Source organism: Nycticebus coucang, chromosome 12 (assembly GCF_027406575.1).
Source record: "Nycticebus coucang isolate mNycCou1 chromosome 12, mNycCou1.pri, whole genome shotgun sequence".
NCBI lineage: Eukaryota > Metazoa > Chordata > Mammalia > Primates > Lorisidae > Nycticebus > Nycticebus coucang.
Genome location: NC_069791.1, coordinates 57,606,486 through 57,631,193, shown reverse-complemented (window position 1 = coordinate 57,631,193; position 24,708 = coordinate 57,606,486). Strand labels below are relative to the sequence as shown.

General features: G+C 45.9%; 1 protein-coding gene across 17 annotated transcripts in view; it reads right to left on the bottom strand.

The window, feature by feature from the left end:
- MICAL3 (microtubule associated monooxygenase, calponin and LIM domain containing 3) overlaps positions 1-24,708 on the bottom strand; it is a 239,530-nt gene that overhangs the window by 41,596 nt on the left and 173,226 nt on the right. For all 17 annotated transcript variants that reach the window (XM_053555643.1, XM_053555642.1, XM_053555649.1 and 14 more), the window contains one exon: positions 8,156-8,351. In XM_053555643.1, the coding sequence (XP_053411618.1) occupies positions 8,156-8,351 (196 nt within the window). The remainder of the gene's footprint in view (positions 1-8,155; positions 8,352-24,708) is intronic.

Sequence of the window (24,708 nt, the reverse complement as noted above, 5' to 3'; positions counted from 1 at the left end):
GTGATTATCAGGGTGGGACAGGAGACACTTATCCCCATAAACACCTACACAGCCAAGCTGGGGGGACAGTCTTGCCTGGGGGAGGGGGCGCTTCCATCCAGCACACACCAAGATCACTGGACTAAGTTTCACAAAGGCACGGTAGGGACAGTGGACTTGTTTTGGGGAATTAAGAATGGAGAGAAAGTCTTCTTTCACCTTGATGCGTGGAGAACCTGTGGCACTGGGACCACATGTGACCTTCTGGATCCTTAGTGTGGCCTTTCGACAGAATCCAAATTTTATAGAATAAATACTTTTAATAAAGGGGGCAGAGAGGAGGGCATCAGGTTCACTTCCTGATGCTCCTCCACACCCCATGAGGGGCCAGGCCCTGAGCTGGGAACACAAAGGGAGGTGGTGGCAAAGGCACTGCCCAGTGCCAAGGTCCGGGAGAGAATACGAGAACAGCTCTGGGCTTATCCCCCCTGCTGCACTGTCCACGCTGCCCTCACAGCACAGCCAGCTCAGCTAAGGCAGGGCGCAGCACCCGGCGAGAACACACTTGCTATGACTCACACAAGCCCAAACCATGGCTCTTCCGTCTCTTGGCCACCCTCCTACAGCATTTATGTCCTACTCCCCTGCCCTGCAGAGAGTTTTGTCAACAAAACTGAGTCCGCTATGGTGCCACAAGTGCCAATACAGTGCCACGACACAAGTGGACACTTTTTCATGGTCTGAAGATTCCCACAGAGTTACTTTCAGAAGAGGCTATATCCTCAGCAGGAAGTGTGTATGGGACTGGGCTGGGGGGAATCTGGCTTTCATAGTAGCCTCCAACACAACGGAGTTCCAATCCCCAGAGGCATCAGGTGCACTGGTGGAATCCTCTTTCTGCCAGGGCAGGGTTGCACACTGCTTACTGCGCGTGACAGTGGGTGGATACAGTGATGAGGACAATGGCATCCATGAGGAGTGTTGTGTGGTGAAGAATCACACTTTGCCCAAAGAGAGCCTGGCCTTTGTCCTTGGCTCAGGGAGGTAAACTCTAAATCTGTGGCATGTCCTGCCTGAGGGTGTTATCATTGTTTGCCTGGGGGTCCTGGGTCATGGTGGATAGTCTAAAATATAATTTAGGGAGAGGGCACGGGGTCACACAGTACTGGCTGACCTGGAGACTGAGATCAACCATGTGGACTATTGGCCAACCAACCAGTCATTGGCTACACAATAAAAACTATGAACACTGAATCTCAGGGGATTGGTACTCCTTGTATAGTGTCACACAGGGACACCAAGAAAGTTATGCTATTCTGCTCCCATGGGAAGGGGCAATGGAAGCTGCAAGTCTGCTACTTTCCTGGACTCTACACATTTCTTTCCTTGGCTGATTTAAATCTGTATCCTTTTGCTGTAATAAATTATAACAGCCTTCTGCGTCCTTTTAGCAAATTACCAAACCTGAGGGTGGTTCCAGGAAACTCTGGCACTTGCAATTGGTGTCAGAAGGTGGGCAGTCTTCTGACAGTCCCCTTTCTCACCAGCTCCTCTGCTTACCAGTGGTGGAACTCTGAGTTGACTATTTAAGCTCGCGGAACCTCAGTTTTGTCATCAGTACGGAGGTAATGTCACCTGCCTTGCAGGCATGTTGTCAAGACTAGGGATTACTGATTTTCATCATGCCTGTGTTATACTCTGAGACCCTAACCATTTGATTTGTTTACTCATTTACATATTCATTCATTCATTCACTCATTCATTCAGTCAGTGAACATTTCTGAGCACCTACTTAAGCTCAGCCGGTGGACACAGAAATAAAAAGAGCTGGCTCCTGGGCTGCTCCTGTGGCTCAGTGGGTAGACCAGCCCCATATACCGAGGGTGGTGGGTTTGAACCTGGCCCCAGCCAGCTGAAACAGCAATGACATCTGCAACAACAACAACAAAGCTGGGCGTCATGGTGGGTGCCCATAGTCCCAGCTACTTGGGAGGCTGAGGCAAGAGAATCATTTAAGCCCAAGAGTTGGAGGTTGCTGTGAGCTGTGATGCCACAGCACTTTAACGAGCATAACAAAGTAAGACTCTGTCTCATTAAAAGAAAAAGAAAAAGAGATGGCTCCTTACCCAAGCTCAGTTTAGTGAATTCTGCTTCACTCATTCATTCACCCAACTAAAATTTCCTGAGTGTCTTCTACTTACAGTGTAGTCACTGAACACTGCAGGGAATATAAATGTAACACAGACAAAGACCCTTCTTAGAGGGAGATAAGATGCACATACATAATGACAAAGGGAAGTGGGATACAACCGTGCTGCAGGAGAAGGCTGGAAGGACACAATTACAAGTATGTATGTGAAGGCCAGAATGCGGACCTGGAAAGTTTGGCATCTGGGCTTTGATTCCTTCTCAGTATTTCTTTTATTGGTATTATTTTTGCCTTACCTTTCTGTTTTCATTAAATTACTTTCTTATTAATAACATGTAATCTACTGTGGGTCATTTAACACTGTCCAAACATCAAACAGGATAAAGATATGTCTATGGTCATCTTAAATCTTTAGCAGGCAATGTGAAGGACATCTTTTCCCTTCCTTCTGGCTGAGGGCCCAGGGCCTGAGCAGGGCTAGCCAGCAGTCAGCAACGGGATGGACTGTGGTCAGCTTACTGTGAGAGGGCCCTCGGTGCTGGCCTGTCCTGCTCTGTACCACATCATGAGGATGGCTGCACTTGCACAACGTGGGCATGAATAAATGCTCTGTGATGAGGACAACGAAGCCCCACTTATAGCTATTAGTGCCACCTCAGCTAGTTTTATGACAGCTCAAGAATCATGAGAGTGCAGCCAGTGTGGCCTGGAGCACAGAGAAGGGTGTGGAAGGCCAGCCCTCGCCTCTCTTCACAAGCTGCAACTCAGCAACCACCAGAGGCCCCTCTACTTGCTTCTAGAGGTCCCAGACAGGCAAACCAGCATCCCTGTCTTTGTGAAGGACGAGAGAAATCCAGCCAGTGTTGCCAACTGTGCCTTCTCAGGCTGTCATTGTCACGGGATCTCAGGGTAGTCTCTGGGTCTAGCCAAGCCCTGTGTGTTACACAAGATTCATGGTGGAAAGTCAGTCCCTCGGGCTCCCAACACCTGCACCCCCTTAGATTCTAGCCTGGAAACTTTGTCAGCACCAAGAATCACTATACCAGAAAAAAAATGCCATACAGACAACCAATTTCTCCCCCTCTCTAGGAGAAAAGGATAACTTCTCAAAATACTACCTCCAAGGAGAGATGGGGGCCAGAAAATCTAGTAGGCATCTGTTTAGGCACAGCAAGAATCTATTGTCCTGTGTGATTTTGATCCAGTCTGCCTCCCTGTACCCTCTGAGGACAGGGTCACTGTTGTGCCCAGCACAGCAAGATGGCAAGAATGTATAAGGAGCCACAAACGAGGAGAGCCATGGCAGGTTCCCCTGATTTCAGAGGCACCCTCGCATCCCCCTGGATAAAGCCTCCACCAGAAGGACATGACCCTTCCAGATAGGAGAATATATCTAAGCAAAACCCTCCCTGCCTCAAGTTAGACCCAATTACTCATCTCAAAGCACCTTCCCTGAATTTCCCCTCAGGTATCTTCTCACTGAGGTACTTCTGCAGCATCAAGAGGGGCAAATCCAAGGACAATGATCAACAGTGATGACAGCCACAGAGCCCTGACCACCTGCTGTGCAGAACCTCCCCGTGGGTTAGCTCCAAGCACACAACTACTCTATGGCATAGCTGCCACTGTTTTCCCCATTCTTGGCAGATCCGGCCGGATTTGAACCCATCACCCTAGGTATATGTGGCCAGTGCCCTTGCTGACTGAACTACGGGCGCCGCCCAGTTTTCCCCATACTTATAAAGGAGGAAATTGATGTCTAAGAAGGCTGGATCATTTGCATGAGAAGTCCACACCTGTCCTGCTGTGCTGTCCTGGGTGTTTCTCCAAGAACCCAAGAGTTCTGTGGCCACTAGCAGCCTTCAGGGTGGCAAGTCCAGAATAAAGGCTGCGCTCAAGCTCCTAGCTGCCTGGATCCAACCTGAAGTAGGAGACCAGGAATTCAGGCAGGCCCTACCAAGCATGGGGCAGGCTGCATGTGGAATGCCACTTTAAGTTCCTAGGTGGTTCTCCAAGGAAAATGGATAGCCACAGCTTTTGCTTTTAAATTAACCCACTCACAATCAGAGAGACCCTGTGCAGTCATGGCCTAGATCCCATCTCCCTGACAACTGTGTTTACTCTACTGCAGAAATTTGCTCCAGTCTAAAACCAGCACCCTGCTCAGCAACACCTCTTTTTTTTTTTTTTTTTTTTTGTAGAGATGGAGTCTCACTATGTCACCCTGGGTAGAGTGCTGTGGTATCACACAGCTCACAGCAACCTCCAACTCCTCTTGCCTCAGCCTCCTAAGTAACTGGGACTACAGGCGCCCGCCACAATGCCCGGCTATTTTTTGTTGCAATTTGGCCAGGGCCGGGTTTGAACCCGCCACCCTCGGCATATGGGGCCAGTGCCCTACTCAACTGAGCCACAGGCGCCGCTCCAACAACACCTCTTGTTACTTCCTCTGCTGGAAAAGGGTGAGGCAGGAGGAAGAAGGCTGGGTAGGAATCCCCCTATACTCACTGCCATCGGCTTTAGGGGAGTCCTCTATGACCTACCATCGACTTTAGGGGAGTCCCCTATGACCCTAGCTGTCCCACGCAGAAAATACGCCTGTTTGCTCTAGTCGTCCTGACTTGCTCTTTAGAGCCACAAATCTGTAAACACTAGGGGCACTGTACAAGCCCCTTCACGGCATGGGCCAAATTCTCCTGGCTAAGGAATCAGGACAAAACAATACTGCAACCATAAAACCAGTGCTGCCTCCGCTCTGGCCACCTGGTCTTTCTACAGAAAAAGGAAGTGCTATTTCCAGGTGTCCTCCAGAAGACCCACCTTGCCTGCAAGGAAGAGTCCCAGAGCTGATTAAGCTTGTGGTAAGGTTGAGGACTTAATGGGTGCTAGTGTGAACTAAACCATGGATTCGATTATGAGAATCCCCTGGGCTTCCACCCTAAATCCACTGAATTAGACACCCCACAGAAGGCTCAGGAGTTACTCTTTAACCAAGTGTCCCACATACCAGGTAGTTTTTATCATCATGGAAATTCAAAAAACTTAGACCAACATTTATCAAAGTGTGGTCTGGGGTCACAGCATCACATGGGAACTTTTTAGAAATGAAAATTCTGGGGCTTTACCCCAGACCGGCTGAATCAGAAACTCAGCCCAACAATCTGTGACCTCAGGGTGACTCTGACACAGAAAACCTGTCACCCATGCCCTTGGATATGGTGAGTTTGAGCCAAACCCAACTCTGGCCCTTAACCTGCCTATTGAGGAGACCAGTACAAGACTCTCCAGCCCCACCACTCCTAGTGAGGGAGGCCTGTGCTATGCTGAGAGCTGCAATGAAGCTGGCATTGATCTGGTGCTCACCAGGTGCCAGACATTGTATCCCTTGCTTTATTTGACTTAACGCTCATAAGAAACCAATGAGGTTCCTTTGTAGATGAGGAAACTGAGGCACAGAGTGCTAAGTAACTTGACTACAGCTAGCAAGTGTTAAGAGTTGGGCTTCAGGGGGGCGCCTGTGGCTCAAGTAGTAGGGCGCCGGTCCCATATGCCGGAGGTGGCGGGTTCAAACCTAGCCCCGGCCAAAAAAAAACCTGACAAATAAAAAGCTATTTAAAAAAAAAAAAAAAAAAAAAAAAAAAGAGTTGGGCTTCAAATCCAGGTCTGCTTGACTCCAAAGTCATGTTCTCAAACTTCACATGACACACCACCTCTTGCCGCAGAAACCTAAGTAAAGAGTTCTCTAAACTTGTGGAAAGTGACTTCCTGGGCTGAACAGTTTAATTCCTTAAACTATGTCATTTCTCATCTTCAATTCTAACATCTCAGCAAAGAAGGACTGAGGGCTAGAAATGCACCTAATTCTTTGCTTGGTGCTGTGGGGAAAACGGAAAAAATACACAATATACTTTCTGTACACTCTGGCCTCCCGGAGAACAGGACAAAATCTGCAGCCCCTTCCTCTAAGCTTTGCTCTTAGAGATGGTTTTCATTCTGCGTAGCAGCTAATGATAGTTTTGACCTTCCCCTCCCCCTTGAACTTAAGTACACTGGGGGCATTTATTGTACTGTATAGATGCTAACGGATTTCATGTTTCTCTGTGGCTCTTCCTATCATATTCTGCTATAAATGCCATGATGTGGCCTTCTTGGAATGCCCTTGATAAATTACATGAACTTGCTGTCCCATTGCCTTTCACAGTTTATAAATTACAGTGGAGGAAACGCTGTTACTGTGGTCAAGTGGTGCTGACCCACACTCCCTCAGCCTGATGACAAGCCATCAGCTCTGCTCCAGAGTTTATAGACATGTTTTGACACACAGGACTGCCCACCTCCACAGTGCAGAGGGAACGGGGACTCCTCCTCATCTGGGCACAAAGAAGAGGGGTAAGTCTCCTTGGTAGTCTGGATGGAAATGCCATTACAGGACATCAGTGTACAATTAGTGATGGCTTTAGAATTGCAGATTCAAGGGGGAGGCTGCCCCTGGAATATACAGAGGTGTGGTCCAGCCATTGGCTGACACAAGAATGGGAGTGGTGGATAAACCTGAAAGTAGCTCTGCACAGCAAGCACCCTCTGAAAAGCATTCCTGAACTTTTAAACAAACAAACAAAAAAACTGCTCTGCTTCCTTTCTCCCCACACATTTCCTTCATCACAGCTGTATAAAAGTGCCCAGAGTGTGATTCAAATGCTCTCAAGTGCCAACCCAAAGCCTCCGCCATCCAGGCAGCTGCAAGGGCACCTACACTGAAGCCCTGCAGGACAGTCTTCCCTGTACTGACCGCACTCCTCCTTTTTATCTCTGACACCTCTCATCACCCTCTTTAGTAGGCGTCCTCAAACTTTTTAAACAGGGGACCAATTCACTGTCCCTCAGACTGTTGGAGGGCTGGACTATAGTTTAAAAAAAAAACTATGAACAAATTCCTATGCACAGTGCACATATCTTATTTTGAAGTAAAAAAACGGGAACAAATACAATTCACACCGCTTCATGTGGCCTGCGGGCCGCAGTTTGAGGACGGCTGCTCTATAGTCTTCTGTTAAACATTCTGAACCCTTTTGCACCAACATAGTAGATACAGGGAGTCCCAGGGAAGGGGTAGCATGCATGTCCCCAGAGGTATCACCCAGCTAGACATGATTAAAAGACTGGGAGTAAGCACGAACCTACTGGCTGCTGTGCGTGGGCCCCTGACACAGTGCTGGCCCAAGACCACACAGTGAGCTGGTGGCCGAGTCAGCCCTGATCCCTGCCCTGTGCTCCTTCCCCTGAGCTGCCTGCCTGGCCACTGCTTTAGGTTGCTTTTCTCCCAGTGGAAGTCTTGATCCTGCCCTGAATCTGTGAACTATAGCTTGAGGGCTAGAGCTGTGCCTTATATTTTTCCTGTTCTCTTCTTGATGATTAACAAAGAGCCAGGGACAAGGCCAGTGCTTCTTCATCAATCTCTGAGTTAAGTCGAGTGGACGAGATCCTCACTGGCTGACCAGATGAGGAGCTAAGACCTCAGAAGGGCAGAGGAGGACAGGCCATGGGCAGCAGGGGAAACAGAAGGCATCATGGGTTCAGATCCAGAGCCTGAGCGGCAATCTGAGCTCCAGTCCAGGCACTTTGGTCTTAGTCTTACTCATCATCAGTTTTCATACTTACAAGGTGACAAACACGCCCTCTTGCCTACTTACAGGATACAGAAGCCCCCTTCATGTAGCCCAGCACCTCACAAAGTAACCTGAGAGCACTTCCACGTGTCAAGTACTGTTCCCAACACTTTAGACACCAGCTCATTAACCCTCACACCAGTTCTGTGAGGAAGCTCCCAGTGTCGCCCTACTCCACATGCAGTGGTCACGTGGCTTGCCTAGGGTCACAAAGCAGCTAAGTGGCCAAGCCAAGACTTAAATCCAGACAGTTAGCCTGGCTTCCACACTGCTGACATGCTGCTGAGCCACCTGGCCATAACTGAAGCTGTTTCTCATGAGGACGCTGCCTGGGGGCAGGAGGACTCAGGCCCCAGCTGACCTACTGGCGACGTCTTCCTCGGTGCCCTTGTCCAGCACACTGCTCAGGTTGTGCTCTGCCTGGGTCTCCTCAGGCACCTCCTCCAGCTCCTCTGCCTGCTTCATGGACAGGCGGTAGTTCTCCAGCTCGATCCTCTCCGGCGTGCCCCGCAGCCTCTTGGCGATGCTGGGCTCCTCTAGGCCATTCACACTTGAACCTGCAGGATAAGGAGAGATGCAACGTTCTAATGACAACTGAAGGACGTGAAAATACAAGGACAACAGAGGGGGTGTGGCAGGGAGGAGCCACTGGTAGAGGGCACCAATTAGCCTCCAAGGCTGGCCACTCAGGTCAGAAGGGGCAGACCGAAAGTCAAAAAGGTCTGCTACAGGCCAGGAAAGGACACTGGTGTTGAGAGTGGCAGAATTTCACTAAGTAGGGGAAACAAAAAGACCACGTGTCCACATCTGCCCTACAGACAAGGTGAGTTCCTTCTTTATCAACCTGAGTGCTGGCTGAGTTGAGGAAGGGACAACCTACCCAGTGACAATGACCAGGTGGAGGTGAAGGGACCTGGGCTAGACCTTGAGGAAGCCCTTCCCAATGCCGAGTAACTTAGTGCCTCTGAAGCAGTTTTCACTGAGAAAGTGAGTCCTTCCACGGGGCCCCACCCCGACAACCCAAGCTCTAGTCACGCTTGTACTCTTGGGTATGGCTGGCCCCACTGAGGTGTCCAGGCTAGCTGCTTTGCAGAATGCCTCACCCTGTGGATCTGTTTCCTCATGGTCAGATTTACAGCGGGCACTTGGTTTAACAAGAACACTGCAAAGGTGCTGCTGCACCCCTCCCTGGACATCACGGCTCCGTGGAAGAAGAGTCAGGCTGGACAGCTTGGCTAGAGTGCTGCCCACCCTTCTCTCTGAGGTATAGGCACATTTCCGCCTTGTAAATAATCAGCCGACTGTGGGGCAGTGCTCAGAGACCACCTGTGACTGCAGGATCATCAATGGCTAGTTAGCACACTGCGGTCACAAAAATGGTGGTTTTAAATACTCTATCATTCCCATTCCACCATCATTCTTTTGTAAAGAAAAACACTTTCCTCATCATTCTTCATACTTTCTAGTACCACTATAGACTCATGGATGCTTTTACAACTTAAATAATGTACTTGACTTTATATCCCTTTAGTCTCCCTCTATCTAGAACAGTTCTCTCTCTCTTGTCATCATCATCATTCTCTTTTGATGTTCATTACCATCCCAGTTTTAGTAAGAGGAGGCCTACCACTTGTTCTTAGGTGTGTCCACCATAGCATGACACAGCACACAGGTATTCACAGAGCCAGACAAACCTGGGTTAGACACTTGCCTCAAGAGGGGCTTGCTGGAGATGTTGGAAAAATGTCTAGAATCTTCAGAGCTCATTTCCTATAAATGAGGACCACACCCGCCCCCCAGGGTCATTACTAATACTGCATGAAATTGTGCACGTAAATACACATAGGGGTGTGTGCCCACTCTGTGCCCCACATGTGCTAGTTGCCTTCCTCTTCTGCCTAAATCTGGCACACAGGGAGTGCTCAGCAAGCAATATATCTGATATTCACTAATATTTTCACCCCTCATTTGTGTTGCATCCATTTGCTCTGGACTGCGAACTAGTTTCTTGAGAAAGAGGGGAGAGAAGAACAACAGTCTCAAAGGTGCAGTCATGTAGTTGATGTAACTGACCTTTCAAGAAGGGATAGGGCTGGTATAGCAGAGAAGTGGCAGAAACAGCAGGGAGCAGGGCATGGTGGCCTGGCACCGTGGCTGCAGTGGGTCACTGATTTCTGTGACACTACATGCTCTAAGAGGTAACTGTGAATCTTGGCATGCCATGTAAGACCTGACAGTTTTGGGTGATCTATCAGGCAAAGCCTAACTGAAGGAAAGGAGTGGAAATATTGATTTGGCGATTTTTGTGACACGACAGGTATTGAAAATGTTTTCTGAAGGCCTGGTACTTGCATTATGTATGACGTTTGAATGTCTTTGTTATGGCATTAGGAAGAGCTTTTGATGAAACCAGGCAGTCACAGAATAAAGTCTTAATGCATTGCCAGAATTACCAGGATCTCCTACCAAATAGCACTTCAAATTTACTGGAGAATCTTTCCTGAACAGCAAGATCTGGTGGCATATTCATTCACAAATTCAAGTAAATGTATAATGACATGGTCTGAACACAAATCTTTGAGTTCATCTGGGTCCTGTACACACACACACCCATCCTAATCTTTGTACCCTTAGGTGTATTAGCCTAAACAAACCTGCACCATTTTCAATACTGAGCTCAGGGTGCCACAAGCATGATGCTGGACTAGGGCATGTGAAGATTAGAAAACATGCGGACTGCAAGGAATGGCAGAAAAGAGGCATAGACCAAAGCTGGTGGATCTGCTTCAACCTTCTTCAAACCTCCCTTCATAGCCCCTGGCTGGGCCCCACCTCCAACTGTGCAGTTCATCCTTTCCAAACAGCAGTATTCCCATCTCTCTTTCTCCTCACCAAACCCACAGTCCTGACATAACATGGATGGGAACCTGAGGATACCCCGACCACAGTACCATTTGATTCTTTCCTTTTCACCATGCATTTTTGACAACAGCCCTTAAAAAGAAAGCAGATAAAAAAAGGGAAATAAACGTGAAGCAACCACCCAAGTATAAGGCTTCTGGGAAATCCATAAATATGAAATAAAAACTGGTATTTTTTTACTTACATATTTGTTTTTAAGAAAGAGTCTCGCTTTGTCAACCTGGGTAGAGTACAGTGGTAGCTCACTGAAACCTCAAACTCCTGGGTTCAAGTGTTCCTCCTGCCTCAATCTTCCAAGTATCTGGGACTACAGACAGCTAATTTTTTTTGTTTTTAGTAGAGATGGGGTCTTGCTGTTGCTCAGGTTGATCTTGAACTCCTGAGCTCAAGCAATCTTCCCACCTTGGCCTCCCAGGTTCTAGGATCCAGGTGTGAGCCATTTTGCCTGGCCTGATATTTCTTTTAGATAGGAGAAGAAAAATAGAGTAAGAACTGTCACTTCAGGGAAAACAAAAAACATTCAACAATTCGGATCCAAGCAATTTCAAGGTAGAACAAATACACTCATGTAGAAAAACACTCAAAAAGCACTGTCTGTTTTACGTGGGCAATGCGTACAATGCCAGGAATTCTACCAGAACCTCAGAAAACAAAGCAGATTAAAACACTCTCTCTAGTCTCAAAAAGCTATAGGCTAGCACACAGGCTAGACAGCCGTGTAGGAACCATTTCAGTGGTACTATGGGAATACATAAAAGGACAATCTGGCTGAGCCCAACGACTCAAAACTGGTGTGTTCTGGAGGAATACTTAAAAAATTCTGTGAGGCAGGTACTATCATTTTGTAAATGAAGTAATTGAAGTTCAGAGACGTGAAGTAAGCTGCCCAAGGTTACACAGCTAGTGAGCAGCAGAGCCAAGATTTGAATCTGCGGAGGAAAGCAATAATTCAGGAGATCACCATGCTGTCCCTGGGCTTACAAAGAGAAGAAAGAGAAGGTGCATTTCCATAAACAGCCTTATTTTGATTTCCCCTATGGGAGTCAAGTCTTCACTATAATCTCCTCCCCACTGTAATTTTCAAGAGGAAGGACACAGCATTTCATTAAAGTTTCTTGGAGCAGAGAATCTGGCGTCTGGAACAACAGACGTCTGTCCTCCTCCCAGTGTTATTTCTCTAGAGATTTTATAAGCTCTGCAGACTAATGGGTCATCAAGCTCCAGAACTTGACCATCCAGGCCCAGGGCCTGAGGCTTTGGGGAAAGGAAATGTTGATTTAATTCTGGTCTTGACTATAACCAACAAAAAAAGAAACCAGAAGCGCTCAGAGCTATTCTGATGTTTCACACATCATTCCCCGAGAGAAAGGATGCTCTGGATTGTTGAAAACCTGAAGATGAATTTCGCTGGAGACTTTGTAAAGAGGAGGCGAGAAGAACTAGAGTCTTCTCCACTGCTTCAGGCCCCATGCCATGCCCACACAGAACTCACTCACCAGGGAATGCAGTGGTAGACCATTCCCGGAGGGCTAGCTCCCCATGGAGGTCACTTTTTCCAATGGGAAGGTGGCAAAGCATACTCTCCGAGGACCCAAAACTCAACAACAGCCAAAATATGCTTAACATTTCCAGCCCTTAACTTCAAAATACTTTGGGAAATAAATAGATCATTGAAATCTGCACCCCTGATTGTCTGTCTTGAGCGAGAGGCTGTTAGATTAACCAGACGGTGCTGATAAACCAAGATAACAAGGAGGCCTGGGCACTGGCACCAACACTGGGACCCTCCTCTTATTGCCTAAAGGAAGAGCCTAGGAGAGGACACAGCAGGAGAGCAAGTATAAAAATAGCCCCAGACACTGGTTTGGAAATTCAAAGTCCAACCCACCAGGCCAAGCCAGCTGGCTTAGACCCACCAGCCCCTCCACTTCACGTGATTTGGGGCAACTACAGGCAGCCAGGGACTTTCCAGCTGAAAGTGGGATGAAAGATCTGAAACAATTTCCAAGGCTGATTCTCCACTAAGTCAGGGCAGGCAGCTCTCAGGTCACTGGGAGGCCAGTTATAGCTTCACACATACCAAAAGGAAACAAATCCCAGGACCTGGGCCCATCCTAAATAGGAAAAAGGCTCTGGGCCTGACCTAAGGTTTTGTTTTGGAATAGTCACTGACTGCATGAGCTCCATGTATCATCCTGAAAGAAATATTTTTCTTAACAGGACAAGCTACTCTCAGCTGATGCGGAAGAGCTGCCAAAAGGCTTTTACTCATAGCTGTCTGATTCCTGGAGAGACACGGGATGTGGATGATACTTAAGAGGCAGTGTCACTCCAGGTCCTCAGAAGATAGCTCCTCTGACCCCCCTTCCTGCAGTGATGACAATGCCCCCAGTACTAGGTGATGCCAGATGCTGAGGCCATGTGATGCCTGTTCAGCAACTACCTATGTCAGGTACAACAACAGATAGACTCCAGATGCTGGCCACTGAGCTGTCATAATACTCCTGCAAGGCCTTATTTTAATTGTTGGGGAGTCATTGAGAGTACAAGAAACCAAATTACACTGATTGCATTTGTTAGGTAATTTCCCTCTTACAATCATGTCTTGCCCCCAAAAGGCGTGGTGCACACCAAGGCTCCACTGCTCTCCCTCCTTCACTCTCTCTGCTCTTCCTTTCCCCACCCCCCTTCTTTCTCTCTCTGCTTTCCCCTTCCCCCACCCCCACCATGTCCTTTATTGTCATTAATTGTCCTCATATCAAAATGAAGTATATAGGATTCATGCTTCTCCATTCTTGTGATGCTTTACTAAGAATAATGTGTTCCACTTCCATTCAGGTTAATACAAAGGCTGTAAAGTCTCCATTTTTTCCAATGGCTGAACAGCATTCCATGGTGTACATACACCACAGCTTATTAATCCATTCCTGGGTTGGTGGGCATTTAGGCTCTTTCCACATTTTGGCAATCATAAATTGAGCCACAATAAACAGTCCAGTGCAAGTGTCCTTATGATAAAAGGATTTTTTCCCCTCTGGGTAGATGCCCAGTATGGGATTGCAGGATCGAATGGGAGATCTAGCTTGAGTTCTTTAAGGTTTCTCCATACTTCCCTCCAAAAAGGTTGCATTAGTTTACAGTCCCACCAGCAGTGTTAAAAGTGTTCCCTTCTCTGCTGGTGGGAATGCATCTTTGCTTTTGGAAAGATGTTTGGAGAACACTTAGAGATCTAAAAATAGATCTGCCATTCAATCCTATAATTCCTCTACTAGGTATATACCCAGAAGACCAAAAATCACATTATAACAAAGATATTTGTACCAGAATGTTTATTGCAGCCCAATTCATAATTGCTAAGTCATGGAAAAAGCCCAAGTGCCCATCAATCCACGAATGGATTAATAAATTGTGGTATATGTACACCATGGAATATTATGCAGCCTTAAAGAAAGATGGAGACTTTACCTCTTTCATGTTTACATGGATGGAGCTGGAACATATTCTTCTTAGTAAAGTATCTCAAGAATGGAAGAAAAAGTATCCAATGTACTCAGCCCTACTATGAAACTAATTTATGGCTTTCATATGAAAGCCATAGGTTATAACCCAGTTATAACCTAAAAATATGGGGAAGGGGGAGAAGGAGGGGACGGGGGGGTGGGGGGAAGGATGGGAGAGTGATTGGTGGGATTACACCTATGGTGCATCTTATAAGGGTACATTGGAAACTTAGTAAATGTAGAATATAAATGTCTTAACACGATAACTAAGAAAATGCCAGGAAGGCTATGTTAACTAGTGTGATGAAAATATGTCAAATGGTCTATAAAACCAGTGTATGGTGCCCCGTGATTGCATTAATGTACACAGCTATGATTTGATAATAAAATAAAATTAAAAAAAAAAAAGTGTTCCCTTCTCTCCACATCCACCCAGCATCTGCAGTTTTGAGATTTTGTGATGTGGGCCATTCTCACTGGGGTTAGATGGTATCTCAGGGTCGTTTTGATTTGCATTTCTCTAATAAATAGGGATGATGAGCATTTTTCATATGTTTGTTAGCCATTCGTCTGTTTTCTTTAGAGGAGGTTCTATTCATGTCTTTTACCCATTGATATATGGCATTGTTGGCTTTTTTCATGTGGATTACTTTGAGTTCTCTATAGATCCTAGTTATCAAGCTTTTGTCTGATTCAAAATATGCAAATATCCTTTCCCATTGTGTAGGTTGTCTCTTTGCTTTGGTTGTTGTCCCCTTAGCTGTACAGAAGCTTTTCAGTTTAATGAAGTCCCATTTGTTTATTTTTGTTGTTGTTGCAATTGCCATGGCAGTCTTCTTCATGAAGTCTTTCCCTACGCCAATATCCTCCGGTGTTTTTCCTATGCTTACTTTGAGAATTTTTATTGTTTCATGCCTCAAATTTAAGTCCTTTATCCATCTTGAATCAATTTTTGTGAGTGGGGAAAGGTGTGGGTCCAGTTTCAGTCTTTTACATATGGATATCCAGTTCTCCCAGCACCATTTATTGAATAGGGAGTCTTTTCCCCCAAGGTATGTTCTTGTTTGGTTTATCAAAGATTAGGTGGTTATGTTAGTTTCATTTCCTGGTTTTCTATTCAATTCCAAATGTCTATGTCTCTATTTTTGTGCAAGGACCATGGTGTCTTGACCACTATGGCTGGGTGGTACAGCCTAAAATCTGGTATGGTGAAGCCCCCAGCTTTATTTTTATTACTAAGAACTGCCTTAGCTATACAGGGTTTTTTCTGGTTCCATACAAAACGCAGAATCATTTTTTCCAAATCTTGAAAGTACGATGTTGGTATTTTAGTAGGAATGGCATTGAATAGGTAGATTGCTTTGGGAAGTATAGACATTTTAACAATGTTGATTCTTCCCAGCCATAAGCATGGTATGTTCTTCCATTTGTTAATATCCTCTGCTATGTCCTTTCTGAGGATTTCATAATTTTCTTTATAGAGGTCCTTCACCTCCTTTGTTAGGTATATTCCTAGGTATTTCAATTTTTTTTGAAGCTATAGTGAAGGGAGTTGTGTCCTTAATTAGCCTCTCATCTTGGCTGCTATTGGAGTTTACAAAGGCTACTGACCTGTGGGCATTGATTTTATATCCTGAGGCATTACTGTATTTTTTGATGACTTCCAGGAGCCTTGTGGTTGAGTCTTTGGGTTTTCTAAGTATAAGATCATGTCATCAGGACAGACGAATGGCTAACAAACACATGAAAAAATGTTCATCATCTCTATATATTAGAGAAATGCAAATCAAAACAACCTTGAAATATCATCTAACCCCAGTGAGAATGGCCCACATCACAAAATCTCAAAACTGCAGATGCTGGCGTGGATGTGGAGAGAAGGGAACACTTTTTTTTTTTTTTTTTTGTAGAGACAGAGTCTTACTGTACCACCCTCGGGTAGAGTGCCGTGGCGTCACACGGCTCACAGCAACCTCTAACTCTTGGGCTTATGCGATTCTCTTGCCTCAGCCTCCAGAGCAGCTGGAACTACAGGCGCCCGCCACAACGCCCGGCTATTTTTTTGTTGCAGTTTGGCCAGGGCTGGGTTTGAACCCGCCACCCTTGGCATATGGGGCCGGCGCCCTACTCACTGAGCCACAGGCGCTGCCCGAGAAGGGAACACTTTTACATTGCTGGTGGGACTGCAAACTAGTACAACCTTTCTGGAAGCAGTATGGAGAAACCTCAAAGCACTCAAGCTAGACCTCCCATTTGATCCTGTAATCCCATTACTGGGCATCTACCCAGAAGGTAAAAAATCTTTTTATCATAAGGACACTTGTACTAGACTGTTTATTGCAGCTCAATTTACAATTGCCAAAATGTGGAAACAGCCTAAATGCCCACCAACCCAGGAATGGATTAACAAGCTGTGGTATATGTATACCATGGAATACTATTCAGCCATTAAAAAAAATGGAGACTTTACATCCTTCGTATTAACCTGGATGGAAGTGGAAGACATTATTCTTAGTAAAGCATCACAAGAATGGAGAAGCATGAATCCTATGTACTCAATTTTGATATGAGGACAATTAATGACAATTAAGGTTATGGGGGGGGACACAAAGAGGGATGGAGGGAGGAGGGTGGGGCCTTGGTGTGTGTCACACTTTATGGGGGCAAGACATGATTGCAAGAGGGACTTTACCTAACAATTGCAATCAGCGTAACCTGGCTTATTGTACCCTCAATGAATCCCCAACAATAAAAAAAAGAAGATCATGTCATCAGCAAAGAGGGAGAGTTTGACCTCCTCTGCTCCCATTTGGATTCCCTTTATTTCCTTGTCTTGCCTAATTGTATTGGCTAGAACTTCCAGCACTATGTTGAATAGTAATAGTGACAGAGGACAACCTTGTCTGGTTCCAGTTCTAAGAGGAAAAGCTTTCAGTTTTACTTCATTCGGTAAAATATTAGCTGTGGGTTTGTCATAGATAGCTTCAATCAGTTTCAGAAATGTGCCACCTATGCCCATACTCTTCAGTGTTCTAATCAGAAAAGGATGCTGGATTTTACTGAATGCTTTTTCTGCATCTATTGAGAGGATCATATGGTCTTTATTTTTGCTTCTGTTAATACAGTGGATAACATTTATGGACTTGTGTATGTTAAATGAGCCTATGTGCAAGGCCTTATTACCACTATTACTATGTTGAGGGCTCTGACTCTCAGTGATACTTAAGTAACATGTCCAGAGGCTCAAATGCATCAAAGCCAAGACCAAACCCTAGACTTTTTTTTTTGGAGACAAGAGTCTCACTCACTCTGTTGCCCCAGAGAGTGTGGTGGCATCATAGCTCACAGCAACCTCAGACTCCTGGGCTCAACCGATCCTCTTGCCTCAGCCTCTAGAGTAGCTGGAACTACAGGCAACTGCCACAGTGCCTGGCTAATTTTTTCTATATTTTTAGTAGGGATAGGGTATCTCTCTTGCTTAGGCTGGTCTCCTAAGCACAAATAATGGACCAGCCTGGCCTCAGCCTCCCAGAGTGCTAGGATTACAGGAGTGAGCCACCACACCCAGCCTAAATGCTAGTCTTTATTACCCTGAAACTAGTACTCCTGATTATCCATGCAGGATGAAATTTTAATTGCCTTTTGCATGTGAAATATTCATGTTAGGATAACTGTATTTTTATGTATGGGCACTGAGAAAAGTAGGTCATGAGAGTCCAAGAGGAAGTGCAGTTGCTGTGGAGATATTTAATTACCAGAAGAGTTGGGAAATCCTGGGTTAAATATTACACACCAGAGAGGCCAAGGAGGAGAAAACCCAATAGGGAACAAATCAGTGCTGTACTAGGAAAAACCACTGAATGGGAAAGGGAGAACCCCATAGGCTAGAATGCTATTTCTCAAAAATTTTGGGCACAACCCCACCCTCACCATTAGGATACCACCAGGAGGGCTGAGGACACTCTTATCACCACAGTCTTTTGCTCTAAATCTGTGCTTCCCCATGAAACTTTTTTAGTTAGTTTGTTCCTTTCTTAATCTGTATTTTTTTGAAGACAAGTTCTCCCTCTGTCGCCTAGGCTGGAGCACAGAGGCACAATTAACAGTTCACAGCAGTCTCAAACTCCTGGGCTCAAGTGATCTTCCTCCTCTCGAGAGACTATAGGTACATGTCACCACACCCAACTTAGTTTTTTAAATGTCAGATTATTTTTAGTGTTATTATTATAATAGCTCCCCAAGGTGCTTTTTTGGCAGATGGAAATCCTGGCAAACACACCACTCTATCTGGCCAAGGCAAGGAGGCATCTTTTAAAAGATATACTCTAGGGTGGCGCCTGTGGCTCAAAGGAATAGGCACTGGCCCCATATGCCAGAGGTGGTGGGTTCAAACCCAGCCCCAGCCAAAAACTGCAAAAAAAAAAAAAAAAAAACATACTCTAAACTCCATTTTTAAAAAAGATTTGCCAGTGTATCATGTGCCTCTCTTGAAAATACATTTTCACGTATCTAGTTAGTATCTCACAGATAAAGCTGGACTTGAACCGTATCAATTAGCTGGACCACCCTTCCACGTGGCTACTCCTCTGGTGTCAGAAAGTTGTGGACATATCTAAAGCATAAAGACTCGGTTGGGGGTGGCGCCTGTGGCTCAAGGAGTAGGGCGCCGGTCCCATATGCCAGAGGTGGCGGGTTCAAACCTAGCCCCGGCCAAAAAAAAAAAAAAAAGACTCGGTTGAGTTTTTTCCTAAATTCCATGAGGGCCTTGTTATCTGGATGCCCACCCTCAGGTAGCCAAGGGTAAGACCTCAGAAAGGTAACAGCTATGCGATAGGGTTTAAACTATTTAAGCTCTTGAGTTCATATACATGCCCCTTACACCAGGAGGCTCTATACAGTTAAATACAGGAAATCTACCACATCACTAATTGCAGGGTCACCTTTGAAAACATAAGGAGTGCGTAAAGAGAGGAGAGTTGCCTAACCAGGTAAAGTCGAGGCCGGCCCTCCTCCCTGCTTCTGTTATCACCCAGTCCTGCGACTGGCTCCCCCTCTGCACTCTCCCGGGGCTCTACTGCAGCATCTCTCTCCTGTCCACAGGTCTGAACCAACCCAAACCACAGCCTCTGCTAGACAGGGCCATCACTCGTCATTTTTGTGTCCCAGGTGACCATGGGAGTATCAAGGCAGAGCTCAACCAATCTTCTTGCCTCAGCCTCCAGAGTAGCTGGGACTACAGGGAACTGCCACAACATCTGGCTAATTATTCTGTATTTTTACTAGGGATACAGTCTCTCTCTTGCTTAGGCTAGTCTTGAACTCCTGAGCTCAAGTGATCCACCAGCCTAGCCTCAGCTTCCCAGAGTGCCAGGATTACAGGCATGAGCCACCTCACCCAGCCTAAACCCAAGTTTTTATTATCCTGAAGTTAGTACTCCTTCTGATCCTCCATGCAGGATGGAAATTTTAATTACATGTAAAATACTCATCTTAGGATAACTGTATTTTTATGTGTGGGGCACTGAGAAAAGTAGATCAATAGTAGGTATTCAGGAAAATAATTTGAATGAGTCATCAGGAGAAAAGCCCAAATCTTGTCTCTAAGCTAGATTAATACCTTATTATAATTTGTTTTGTTTTGTTTGAGTCAGGGACTTGCTCTGTCACGTGGGCTAGAATGCAGGGGTGTCATCATACCTTACTGCAACCTCAAACTCTGGGCTAAAGTGATTCTCCTGCCTCAGTCTCCTGAGTAGCTGTGACTACAGGTGATCCCACGACACTAATTTTTCTATTTTTTATAGAGACAGGGTCTCACTCCTGCTCAGGCTGGTCTCAAACTCCTGGCCTCAATAAATCCTCCTGCCTTGGCCTCCCAAAGTTCTAGAATTACAGGCATAAGCCACTGCACCAGGCCATTAATTATAATTTTAGAAAACCCGTTAAACATATTCTGTTGTCAGTTTCCTTACTGGAACCCAAACCATAAAACCAGCTCGTCTCTCAAGTAGCTTGATGCTTCAAAGGTCCCCAAGAACAAATGGGAAATACCACCCCTCTGAAAAAGGCAAGTCTTTCAAGATAGTAACAATTACTTAGCACTCAAAAAAGAGAAATTCCAATGAAGACACCAGGGTAGCTTAGAAGACACTGAGCATCAAGGCCTAAAAGAGAAACTGACTATCTCAAATGATGTGCTATCCTAAAGTAATTACTCCACTTCATGGTGGAGTGCAGTTTAGTTTCAGGGAGCAGCTTGCTTAACTAGAAGACCAGACTCAGTAGGGACAAGTGGAGGGGAGAGAGTGGAGGGCAGAGAAGGACCATAAATCAGCATGTGAGGAAATCCAGGCCAGTATGCTTTTTTCCAGGACTCTGGGTTATTTAGAGACAGAGTCTCACTCTGTTGCCCTGGGTAGAGTGCATGGTGTCGTGACTCACAGCAACCTCAAACTCTTGGGCTCGAATGACCCCCTTGCCTCAGCCTCCCAAGTAGCTGGGACTATAGGTGCCTGCCACAATCTCCAGGTAGGATTTTTTGTTTGTTTGTTTGTTTTTTCTTCTATTTTTAGTAGACACGGGGTCTCACTCTTGCTCAGGCTCATCCTCAAACTCCTTACCTCAGGCAATCAACCTGCCCCAGCCTCCCAGAGTGCTAGGGTTACAGGCATGAGCCACCACACCCAGCCAAGACTCTAGGTTTAAACTCCAATCCCTCCTGTTTCTAGAGCAGAGTGCCCGTGTCACTCCCAGTCCAGAATGTGTCCAAAGCTGGTGCTTATGTGGCCAGCTGCACAGCCCCAGAGGAAGCTTGGTTTCTAAGCCATGATAGTGATCTCCAACCTCTTGAGATCAATAGGGACAAAATCATATCCCCAAGAAAGGCATAGGTGCAGATGCCTTTCTTTTCCCTTTTAAAGATACAAAACAAAACAAAACAAAACAAAAAACCATACATGCAGCATTCCTTTGACAGCCAAAAATATATTTTTGGAAAGGAACTAAAATTGCCTACAGCAATACCCACAACTACCCCACACACACACACACGTGTCAGAGTCCCATTTCTGTCTTCATTTGCTGGAGATCACTAAGACTGGCCTGGAAAAGAATCATTAGTCTCTAGGGACAGAGAAGCACTAGACAAGAAGACAGACAACTAAGAACAAAGGCTGATAGACCAAAAGTGTTCTGATCCAGGCTTGGAAACACCTTTTCTAATGAACCTTGCTACAGAATCAGCAGCAGTTGGGCAGCTACAGCATTCTGTCACCATAAAGCACTCATTTGTGCACTGATTTCACAAGAGGAATCAGTGGCCCATTAATATAACACCAGGGCTCTGAGGGATGGGGGTTGTAGGTAAAATTAGCACAGACCCAGACAGACCTTAGGGATCACATGTGAACCCTTACTCTGCCGAAGAGAAACCTAACTGTCTCCTACTCACACATCTGACCTTCAGGGTAGGTGATGAAAATTTAGCTCAATGTAAATAGTGTCTAGGATTGCTTATGCTTTTGGTACTATAGTGAAAAGCCCACAGGATGTCATGGAATTAGCAGGTGCCTTCACATCCCATCCATGTAGGCTGAGGGAAAAGCAATGCCAAATTTAGCTAAGTAGTAACAGAGATTTAAAATGCTTCAAATGAGGCTCAGTGGCTGTAGCTCAGTTTGAGTAGGGCGCCAGCCACATATACTGAGGCTGGCGGGTTCGAGCCCAGCCCGGGCCTGCTAAACAACAATGACAACTGCAACCAAAAAATAGCTGGGCATTGTGGCAGGCACTTGTAGTCCCAGCTACTTGGGAGGCTGAGGCAAGAGAACCGCTTAAGTCCAAGAGTTTTGAGGTTGCAGTAAGCTGTGATGCCATGGCACTCTACCGAGGGTGACATAGTGAAACTCTGTCTCAAAAATAAATAAATAAAATAAAATGCTTCAAATGAGCTGGCATGCTATGCTGGCCAGCCCCAGTCCACTCTGCTGCAGCCCAAGAATCCAAGCCCTTCTCAACTACTCTCCCTTCCCAAACCTGTACAGGCTGGAAAGACGTCCTGATGCGCCAGCCTGCCCTAAACCCACAGGGTGCAAGACCAGAGAGAGATCAACAGCAGCCAGCAGAAACAATCCCAGTTCACTCTCTTACACCAATTACTCCAGCATTTTCTACAACACCTGCCAATGATAACCATATTTGATATACTGTAATGTTTTTAAATTAACAAGTCATACATTTTAGCTTAGCTTATTTGCTCTTCATAATAACTTTACCAGGTAGAGAGGAGCAGGTAGCATTTTTTTTCCCTTTTATAACTTTACAGATAGGAAAACTGAGGCTCAGAGTGGTCATGACTGAAGATGGCAAGGATGATAGGCAGCAGAACTGGTACTCAAATTAACATCTTCTGTTTTCTTTTCTTTCTTCCTTTTTTTTTTTTTTTTCCAAGAGACAGAGTCTCACTTTATCGCCCTCAGTAGAGTGCCGTGGTGTCACAGCTCACAACAACCTCCAACTCCTGGGCTTAGGCAATTCTCTTGTCTCAGCTTCCCGAGTTGCTGGGACGACAGGCACCTGCCACAATGCCTGGCTATTTTTTGTTGCATTTTGGCCGGGGCCGGGTTCGAACCTGCCACCCTCGGTATATGGGGCCGGTGCCCTACCCACTGAGCCACAGGCACCGCCCCCATCTTCTATTTTCAAGATCTATACTTGTTCCATTTAGATCCAGCTCAGTTTTTTGAGGCTGTGGTCATGACAGAAGGATGAGAACATTCCAGGGGTGCAGGAACAATCCACTGGGGCAGAAAAAGAACACTAAGACTTCTGCTTTTATTTTTTAGCTCTACCTTCTAAAATTTGTTATATATTAGGAGGCTAAGGCTTGAGCTCAGGAGTTCGAGACCAGCCTGAGCAAGAGCCAGACACCATCTCTAAGCAACAAACATACCCGGGAATTGTGACAGGTGCCTGTAGTCTCAGCTACTCAGGAAGCTCAGGCAAGAGGATTGCTTGAGCCAAGAGTCTGAAGTTGCTGTGAGCTATGATGCCACAGCACTCTACTGAGGGGCACAAAGTGAAACTCTATTCAAAAAAAAAAAAATTAAAAAATTAAATTTGTTGCATATGTCCTATTGCGCACACATCACAGGGGTACCTCCCTAAAAGTAAGCACACACACCGTGAAGTATGTGCTCACAGTTTAATAGCAGGAGCAGAGATCATGGCTGTTAAGATGGAAACGTTGTTCTGTACCATTTCTACTATTGTCATTTCCTCTCTTCTCTCATCTCCCACCGTGAACAGTATCATTGAGACTAACAACACACCACTGTCACATCCTTTCTTCTTTTGACTTTAGATGGATGGTTCTCGATGGGGGCAATGTTTTTTCTCAGGGGTGATTTGGCAGTGTCTAGGGACATATTTTCTTGACAACCTGGGATGGGAGGTGCTACTAACATCTAATGGGGAGAGGCCAAGGATACACCAAACATCCTACAATGCACAGGACAACCCTCCACAGCAAAGAACTATCCATCCCAAACATCAACAATTCTCAGCTGACCTTAAGAATCCCTAGCTTGGGCGGCGCCTGTGGCTCAGTCGGTAAGGCGCCGGCCCCATATACCGAGGGTGGCGGGTTCAAACCCGGCCCCGGCTGAACTGCAACCAAAAAATAGCCGGGCGTTGTGGCGGGCGCCTGTAGTCCCAGCTACTCGGGAGGCTGAGGCAAGAGAATCGCTTAAGCCCAGGAGTTGGAGGTTGCTGTGAGCTGTGTGATGCCATGGCACTCTACCGAGGGCCATAAAGTAAGACTCTGTCTCTACAAAAAAAAAAAAGAATCCCTAGCTTAGAAGTTATATCAAATTATTTCTAGTCTCTTCCCAAACAGGCTAACCAATCCACCAGACACTCTAACTGTGGCTTGATTTGATGAGGTACATTGAGAGCAGTGAGTGTATGAATCTTCACGTTGGCTGCCAAGGTGAAACCCGTGACCTTCAAATAAAGTACACATCACAAAGAACCAACAGAGAACTGCCAAGCTGAACAAATAGCTCTTGGCTTGTCGTCCACAGAAAGGAAACCCAGGGGAATGCTCAATGCTCAGTGATGATCCCTGCATGAAAAATCTGGACTTTTTGTCACACAACTCCAATGACCACAGGTAATTCCTCTTCTACCCCAATGCTACTCGAGGGCATCCTGCACTCCATGTGCCCTCCCATCCATGTTTGCCTTGTGAGGATGAGGCAAGAATTAAAAGAGACCACAAGATGAGTCTGATTAACTGTTCTTCCACTCATTCTCCTCTAGCCGACGCTGGAGCCTGTGACAGATGGAACACTGTACTCTGACATTATAGTAGGTCCTCTCACTAAAAGAAGAAAGCTAGACTTGAGAACACAACATGGAAAAATACATCTTTCTGTGTTCTTAGCTCTTTTTTCCCATTTTTCAGAAACAACCTACCTGTAAGCTCTAAGGC